Source organism: Quercus lobata, chromosome 10 (genome assembly GCF_001633185.2).
Source record: "Quercus lobata isolate SW786 chromosome 10, ValleyOak3.0 Primary Assembly, whole genome shotgun sequence".
Taxonomy (NCBI): domain Eukaryota; kingdom Viridiplantae; phylum Streptophyta; class Magnoliopsida; order Fagales; family Fagaceae; genus Quercus; species Quercus lobata.
Genome location: NC_044913.1, coordinates 55981158 through 55990940, shown reverse-complemented (window position 1 = coordinate 55990940; position 9783 = coordinate 55981158). Strand labels below are relative to the sequence as shown.

At 34.0% G+C, this 9783-nt stretch overlaps 1 protein-coding gene across 1 annotated transcript; it reads left to right on the top strand.

The window, feature by feature from the left end:
* The first annotated feature begins 8899 nt into the window (after window positions 1-8899).
* LOC115965025 lies at window positions 8900-9526 on the top strand. Its single transcript, XM_031084237.1, has one exon. The coding sequence runs from the start codon at window positions 8900-8902 to the stop codon at window positions 9524-9526; it is 627 nt and encodes a 208-aa protein (XP_030940097.1).
* The last annotated feature ends 257 nt before the right edge of the window (window positions 9527-9783 follow it).

Sequence of the window (9783 nt, the reverse complement as noted above, 5' to 3'; positions counted from 1 at the left end):
AACTGAGGCGTTACTTGTTTAAACCCCCCTCCCAAAAATTTGATTTTTTATATCATATTGTCATACACAAAAACAGAAACGAAAAAGGAACAACCAGAACAACTCTAGGTAAAATGCAACCAGAGAATTCCCCCTTCATATCCTATTGTCCATGACATGAGCAAACCCGTTGCTCTCATTGTTCAAAGCCAAATAACAAGCATTCTCTTGAGAGTTCAGCCATTTAGATCGGTTTGGTTGGGGAGTGCAAAAGTAGTAAGATAGAAAATGAAAAGATGATAGAAAAGTGGGAAAATAAAAGAGATTTGTTATATCATATTGTCATACACAAAAGCAGAAACAAAAAAGGTACATCCAGAACAAATCTAGGTAAAATGCAACCAGAGAATTCTCTCTTCATATCCTATTGTCCATGACATGAGCAAACCCGCTGCTTTCAATGTTCAAAGCCAAATAACAAGCATTCTCTTGAGAGCTCAACCATTTAGGACTGTTTGGTTAGAAGATGAAAAAGTGGTAGGATAAAAAATGAAAAGATAATAGAAAAGTGGAAAAATAAAAGAGATTTTAATTTCTCTCATTTATGTTTGGTTGAGTGGGTGGAAAATTTGTTTGTTTTGTTGAGAGAAAAGTGAGAGGATAGAAAGTATAGTCTGTATAAATTTACTTTTATGCCCTTACAACAAAATATATAAAAAATAATTTTTTGTACTTATTAATTAAAAATATTATATATTCTTTAAAATTAATAAAATGACACTTTAAAAAAAATTAAAAAAAAAATTGCACATTCAACGTATACTGTTACTCAAAAAATTTACATAATTTTCTAAGTTCAAAGTATGCCCTTTATCGAGGAACGCTGAAAATTTTGAACGTCTTAAAAACAAAATTTTTTGAAAAATTTTGCGCAAACAACAAACACTATTACTCAAAGAAATTACATAATAATGTGTGTTTGAAGTACACAATTTTTCAAAGAATGCTCAACCTTTCAGATGTTCAACATACACAATTTTTCAAAAATAAAATTGCCCATTCAACAAACACTATGACTCAAACAATTTATATAATTTTGTTAGTGCGAATTACGCAATTTTTTGAATAACTCTCAAAATTTCACACTTTCTACATACACACAATTTTTCAAAAAAAAAAATGTTGCGCATTCATCAAACATACTCTAAGAATTTACATAATTTTGTACATTTAAAGTACTCAATGTTTCAAAATGCTCAAAATGACGCACGTTCAACGTACACACTTTTTGTTTTAAAAAAAGTTGTGCAATAAACGTACATTGTTTGTTACTCAAAGAAATTAAATAATTTTGTACTTTTGAAGTACGCAATGTTTTGAAGAACACTCAAAATTATGCACGTTCAATGTACACACTTTTTTTTTTTTTTTAAAAAGTAACATACAATGTTACTCAAAGAGTATACATAATTTTATACGTTCAAAGTATACCATTTATCAAGGAAGGCTGAAAATATTGCACATCTTACAAACACAGATTTTTGAAAAAATTTACACATTCAACGAACACTAAATTATACTCCCAAATTTATTAATTCTTCTCTTTTTTTTTTTTTTTTTTTTTAAGATCAAAGGATATTTTTTTAGGGGGTCAAGCCCTATTTTGTAAGCCAATTCTTCCAAATTATATATATATATATATATTGTGGGGGCCGTGGCCCCAATAATAATGGTTCTACATGACCAACGTCCTGAATTTGCGTTTCTACAACGTAAGTTTATATTATAAAGTACAATATAAACATTTAAAGATCCCATAATACATGTCTCCAAACTTATATAAAACAAATCGAAGAATATATTTTAATTATTGTGTTTCCATTTTATCATGTCCTATTTTTCTAAGAATTACGCATTGTTGGGTCCCACATCATATTGGGATCCATAGTATTTTCTCGTTGTGTATTGGGTATGAACAGTTGGAATGGTTCTCTTTGAAGGAAAAAAATAGGAAAAAAAAAATATATATATATATATATATTGTGGGAGGGGGAAGTTCGAAGAAAAGGAATCATGAAGTAAGAATCCTCCTGAGGGACAATTGGACCCAACTACTCCTCAGATCAGGCCCAGTACAATTAGGATAACATATTCAAGGAAACCAAGGAGGTCAATCCGCCTGAGGAGCTCAAGGAGTAGATATTTCTCGAGAGACCAGAGATAACCTACCAACACTACAAAAAACTGGTTCTATAGCCGCGTTTTTCCCTGCGTCTGTAGAAGTGAAGAGAGACTTGAATGGGAGGCTTGAAAGAGAAGTGGTGGCAAGGATGCTCAGAGAGGTTGTTGTGGAGACAAATGTTGAGAGGGTAAGGAGGAAGGCAAAAAGAATTGAAGGAGAACATAAGAAACATGGGAGATGAAGAAATTGGAGTGGTGCAGGAGCTAGTACAGCTTTGCAGAAAAATAAAAAGAATAAGCAGTAGCAAGAAATTGTACACAACCATAATGACAAGAAGAAAAGGTAAGGTGGGCATATTCAATGTTTGCTTTCATTTCCATGGGAGCAAATATAGATCATACTATAAATGAAAAGGAAATTAGGAAATGAAACCTTTTTTTTTCCTTAATAAAAAAATAAATTTTTAAATTTATACTGGTAGTACTAAAATGTATGATTCTTTTTTTTTTTTTTTTTTTTTTTTTTTTTTGAGAATCAATTGTGAAACTTATATGGTTTAGGGTGCATGAGGTTGAAGTAGATAATCTAATTATGTCTTCATTGAATTTTGGTTCTAAAAATTATTTTCAATTGGTCAATGAGTTCGGTTTCACATGCACCAGTATCAATTGGATTTATCTAGGGTAATCTGTCAATTTTGTTTTGTATGAATAGGTTCTCTTAAATATTGGTATGAGGACTATATAATAGTCCATTTCACAATTTCAAGTTGGAAAGTAGTTTCTTATTTTTAGGTTTTGGTCTCATGCAATCAAATTTGACTCTATATATATTACACAATTTCCCTCTACATATTTAGTCGTCTCTATCTATGACTCTATGTGTATTAGACAATCTGCCTCTAAATTTTTAGTCCTGTCTATCTCTGACTCTCTCTCTCTCTCTCTCTCTCTCTCTCTCTCTCTCTCTCTCTCTATATATATATATATATATATTACACAATCTGCCTCTACAAATTTAGTCGTGCCTCTACATATATAGTCGTGCCTCTACGTATATTGTTGTGTATATCTATTTGTTAGTGGTGTATATGTATTTGTTTTAGGGTTTTTGAAGTGGACCCATTGGAGCTCTCTGCACTCCTACTCTGAAAGGTGGTGATGGTAGACCACGGCTGCTAGTTCATTAATACCCCTAGTTACGCAGAATGATCATATATAATAAGAGTGCGTAGTCTAAGGGTTTGCATGAACTGGGAGACGAGGTTACCTGATCTTTTTGGTATTGGAGTGAAGGGAGCTCCCCTGGTCTCTACGTGTGTGACGTGATAGATATAAATCTCTCTATGATTGTCTTTCTTTCTTGTTACTATATAAATTTATTTTGGCTTTTTTTTTTTTTTTTGGTGTGTATTTCCCGGTTCAATCCATGCATCTTCATGGCCTAGCCAGGGAAAATAAAAAAAAAAAGTATCTCAGAATATTAGTTAATTTATAACCAATTCTGTTTTCATTGATGGAATTCTTTTATTGTTGCAGGGCACTGATCAGCAGGTTTGGATTCGCTCTGCATATGAAATCTTCTTCAAGTTGATTGTGACTCAAAAGCCAGCCATCTTTGGAGAAGCCATATTATAGATTCTCATGGTAAACAGTGTCTTCGGAGGAGCTGCCAATGTATCAGCTAGTTCTTTTTAATGAAAGTATTTTGTACTGTATATCTCTAAGAAATTCAGAAGAATAAACAGAAATCATATAAATTTTTATTAATATTCGATGCCTGAGAGAACCAATTTTTTTTTTTTTTTTTTTTTTTTTTTTAATTTAATTCTTTATATTGTATTATGGCACATCTTGTTATTTTCAATTGAGACGTTACTTGTTTAAATCCCCCTCCCAAAAAATTGATTTGTTATATCATATTGTCATACACAAAAACAGAAACAAATAAGGTACATCCAGAACAAATCTAGGTAAAATGCAACCGGAGAATTCCCTCTTCCTATCCTATTGTCCATGACATGAGCAAACCCGTTGCTTTCACTGTTCGAAGCCAAATAACAAGCATTCTCTTGAGAGTTCAGCCATTTAGGTCCGTTTGGTTTGAGTATGAAAAAGTTGTAAGATAGAAAAGTGGGAAAATAAAAAAGATTTTAATTTCTCTCATTTATGTTTGGTTGAGTTGGTGAAAAACTATTTTGTTTGGCTAAGAAAAAAGTGAAAAGATAGAAAGTATAATCTGTATAGATTTACTTTTATGCTCTTACAACATAATATATAAAAAATAATTTCTTTATACTTATTAAATAAAAATATTACTTATTATTTAAAATTAAAAAAATGACACTTTTTTTAAATAAATAAAAAAAAAAAAAAAAAGTTGCACATTCAATGTAAACCGTTACTCAAAGAATTTGCATTATTTTGTATGTTCAAAATATGCCATTTATCGAGGAATTCTGAAAATTTTGCATATCCTTGAAACAAAATTTGCTGAAAAATTTGTGCAATCAATGAAAAATATTACTGAAAGAAATTACATAATAATGTGAGTTTGAAGTATGCAATTTTTCGAAGAATGCTCGATCTTTCGCATGATCAACATTCACAATCTTTCAACAACAAAAAATTGCACATTCAAAAAACACTATGACTCAAACAATTTACATAATTTTGTTAGTACACAATTTTTCAAATAATGCTCAGAATTTCACACTTTCAACATATATACAATTTTTTTTATTTTTTTGAAAAAAAGAATTACACATTCATCAAACATACTCTAAGAATTTACGTAATTTTGTACATTTAAAATATGCAATGTTTCGAAAAATGCTCAAAATTACGCATGTTCAACGTACACACTTTGTTTTTAAAAAAAGTTGTGCATTAAACGTACATTGTTTGTTACTCAAAGAAAATTACATAATTTTTTACATTCAAAGTACGCAATTTATCGAGGAATGCTGAAAATTTATCTAGGAATGCTAAAAATTTTGCACATTCAAAGAACACTATAGCTCAAATAAATTACATAATAACGTATGTTCGAAGTACGCAATTTTTCGAATAACGATCAATCTTTCGCACATTCAATGTACACAAATTTTCAAAAATAAATTGCACATTCAAAGAATACTATGACTCAAACAATTTACATAATTTTCTAAGTGCAAATTATACAATTTTTCGAATAACGCTCAAAATTCCGCGCTTTCAACATACACACAATTACAAAAGGAATCTACATAATTTTGTACGTTTAAAGTACTCAATGTTTCAAAGAACACTCAAAATTGCACACATTCAACGTACACACATATTTTTAAAAAGTTGTGCATTCAACGTACACTATTACTCAAAGAATTTACATAATTTTGTACATTCATAGAACATAATTTATCGACGAATGCTAAAAATTTTGCACATTCAATGAACACAATTTTTCGAAAAAATTTGTGCATTCAACATACACTCTTAGTCAAAAAATTTACATCGTAACGTACATTTGAAGTACGCAATTTTTCAAAAAACACTCAATCTTTTGCACATTCAACGTACACAATTTTTCTAAAAAAATTGCACATTCAACGAACACTATGACTCAAACAATTTACAAAACTTTGTAAATGCAAATTACGCAATTTTTTGAAGAATGCTCAAAATTCCATATGTTCAACACACGCAATTAAAAAAAATTGTGCATTCATCAAACACTATTATTCTAAGAATTTACATAATTTTGTATTTTTGAAGTACGCAGTGTTTTGAAGAACACTCAAAATTATGCATGTTCAATGTACACACTTTTTAAAAAAAAGTTGCACATTCAACGTACAATGTTACTCAAAGAGTTTGCATAATTTAATACGTTCAAATTATGACATTTATTGAGGAACAATGAAAATTTTGCACGTCTTACAAACACAAATTTTTGAAAAAAATTTACACATTCAACAGACACTAAATCACTCTCCCGAGTTTATTACTTTTTTTTTTTTTTTTTTAAGATCAAAGGATTTTTTTTTTAGGGGGTCAAGCCCTATTTTGTAAACCAATTCTTCCTAATTTTATATATATATATATATATATATATATATATTTATTTATTGTGGGGGCCATGGCCCTGATACAAATGGTTCTATATGACCAATGTCTGGAATTTGCGTTTCTACAATGTAAGTTTATGTGGGGATAAAAGAACCGAGTAGGGGAATTGGGCTATGGGCCATTCTCGAGGATGCAAAGGCACCCAAGGATGATCAAATAGTAAGATAAGTAAAGGGGATCAAGGGCCGAGGATAGGGAGAAATAGCAACGAATAGGGATGGTAATTTATGCCCGACCCGCGGGTACCCAGCCCAACCCAACTCTAATGGATCAGGTTTTACCCAGTCCAATATAGAATAGGGTCAGGTTTGGGCTTTTTTTTAAATAAAAAAACCCGAAACGGGTTCAGGTCGAGTGACAAAACCCGGCCCGAACCCGGACTCGACCCAACCTGATTAGCCTAAATATAAAATTTAAAAAAAAAAAAAAAAAAAAAACCTACCTATATATATATATATATATATATCACAACCCTAACCTAAAACTCATTTCTCTCCTTTCTCTCTCAACTTAGTTGCCTTCCTCACTAACTCTCACTCTCACTTGCATCTCATCCAGCCCTCACAGACTCTCACTCTCACTCAAACACTCATATCTCATCCTCACCCTCACTCGCATTCACTCACCGACCTACCCTCAGCCTAGTAAAGAGGCACAAATCTCGTGGGGGTTGCCGTTTTTGTCACAAAGGAGCACGTGGTCTGAGTTCTTCATTTTTTTTTTTTTTGGTTCATTTCCTCTCTTAGTAGTTTTTGTTTTTGGGTATTTGTTTGAGGATTTAATATGGAAAAATCGGAGTGAATGTTGTGTTAATGTAAAAATATGTCCATAAATGATAAATGGAGTTTTGTTCCTCTCTCAGAAGTTTTTGTTTTTGGGTATTTGTTTAAGGATTCAATATGTTAAAATCGGAGTGAATGTTGTGTCAATGTAAAAATCTGTCCATAAATGTAATAATTGGAATTTTGTTTCTTCCATAAATGATAAATGGAGTTTGAGGATTTAATTTCAACAAGACTAATAACAATGTTGATTGATTTGTGTTTGTGTTTGGGTTTGGGTTTTTTTTTTTTTTTAAATAAGATTGGGTTGGATTAGGCCACAGATTAGGCCCAGAAGTGGCTGGACGGGGCCCGTGAGGCCCGCAGAGACCCGACGGGCCAGGTTTGGGGCTAAAAAAACGACTCGTTTATTAAACGAGCCAGGTCCGGATAACAGGCAAGGACCCGCAAAACGGGTTCGGGTATCAAAAAACCCGACCCAAACCCGACATGTTGTCATTCTTAGCAACGAACAAGTGATGTCTCCCGAGGAGCCAAACGTCCTCAGGGAGCATAATGGAAGGTTGGCTCCCGACCGCCCAGAGGATACCATGAAAAAGGCAAACATACTTTTTGAGAATAAGTTTCAGAGAAAGGAGTTAACAATAAACTAAAAAATATCTAAGAAGAAGGCTGCTACCACCACATTAAATGTTCTACACCTAACCAGCTAATCGCATTTATGTGGAAATGATGTCAAAACAATGATATTTAGTCTCATAGCAATACACAAAGTCTCCAGGAGGGCTCTGATAGGACAAGCATCCAGGAGATCATCTACCTAATCAACAAGTGGAAGGCTGGGATCGAAAAGAGTAAGACTATATAAGGGAAGGGACTCCATGAAAACTGGGCATGTAATCTGAGAGAGAAAAAAAAGAAGAACATCTTGTACTTAGATAAACTTAAGTGAATATAAGAACACTTCATCCTCGGACTCAACCGAGGAGTGTTATTCCTGACTTAATTGTGTCTTTTTTGTCTTCTTGGTATGAATCAAATCTATTAAAGCTCATATTTGATTTTGCTGAATCTTCTTTCTGTAGAAATTCACTCCTTAACAAACAAATATATTGTTTTGGGTCTATTGGAGCCCAATTCGTCACGTGTAGCAGGGTTCCTTGTCCCCTAGATTCCTCGCTATCAATTGCAATGCAAAAGGGTGAGACTCTGAAGACTTATTCAGATAGATACTGGGAGATGTTTAATGAGATAGATGAAGATTTCGAAGATGTGGCAATAAGGACGTTTAACGTTGGCCTTCCCACTGAGCATGACTTGAGAAGATCCTTAACCATGAAGCCTATGCGAAGTATGCGTCAATTAATGGATCGAATTGATGAGTATAAACAAGTTAAAAAGGATCAGCAGCAAGGGAAGGGGAAGGCGAAGGCAACCCCTCTGACCAAAGAGACTTTAGGTCAGAGAGTTATAATAGCAATCAACCCAGAAGAGATTTTGCTGGACATACTAGGCATCTTACTGCCCAAGTAGTTAATGCAGTGTTTAGGGGGCCTGTACATCAAATCCTTGAGAAGATAAAGAACGAATCATATTTCAAGTGGCCGAATAAAATGGGAGGAGACCCTACGAAGCGCAATCAGATTCTTTATTATTAATATCATCAAGACCAAGGACACATTACTACAGAGGATTACAGAACTTTACGTGATTATCTCGAGCAACTGGTCAAGATCGGGAAGCTAAGACAGTTTCTGTACCAGCCACCTGTATAGAGAAGTCAGGCTGGGTCGGCGCATCAGCGAAGCAACTCCTCGAAACCACCACTGGGAATAATTAATGTAATTATGGCGGCCCCAGGTCAAATCAGCACGTATTCATCCGAGGTCATGTCTTTATCAAGTTCATACACCAAAGATCTGGTCCCTGATCCCAAATGGGGGAAGATGCAAGTCCAACCACCATTGAACTTTTTCGACAAGGATAAACTTGGAACTTATCAGCCGCATGATGACACCTTAGTGGTTACACTTTGGATAGGGGGTTATGATGTAAGGAGGGTCCTGGTAGATCAAGGTAGTCATGCAGAGATCATGTATCCTGATCTGTACAAGAGACTTAAACTGAAACCTAAAGATTTAGTCAACTATGATTCCCCTCTAGTGGGATTTAATGGGAAGATTGTTATCCCAAAGGGCTTAATTAAACTATCTATTCAAGCAGGGTCAAAAGTGGTGGAAGTGAACTTCATTGTAGTAAATGCTTATTCACCTTATACTACTATTTTAGCAAGACCATGGCTTCATGCCATGGGAGCTGTTTCTTCTACTTTGCATTTAAAGGTGAAGTATCCCTTTGGGGACCATGTTGAGGAGTTGATTGGGAGCCAGGCCATGGTAAAACAATGCTTGGTCGCGGCTATTAGGCACCAATCTGACGGTGAACCCTTGGCCACCCCAGAGAAGGCTTTGTAGCAATTAATGGAGGCAGAAGTATCCTCGGACGTAGTGGATGAAGGAGTAAAGTGTGAGGAGTTAGAGAAGGTTATTATCGAATCCGATGTGGAAAAATACTTCCAAGGTGGAGTCCAATTGCCTCTTCGAGAAAAGGAGAAGCTACTGGCTTTCCTTAGAAAGAATGTGGATGTATTTGCTTGGAGTACCTATGAAGCTCCAAGGGCGGATCCCAATTTCATTTGTCATCATCTAAATGTCAATCCAACCATTATTCC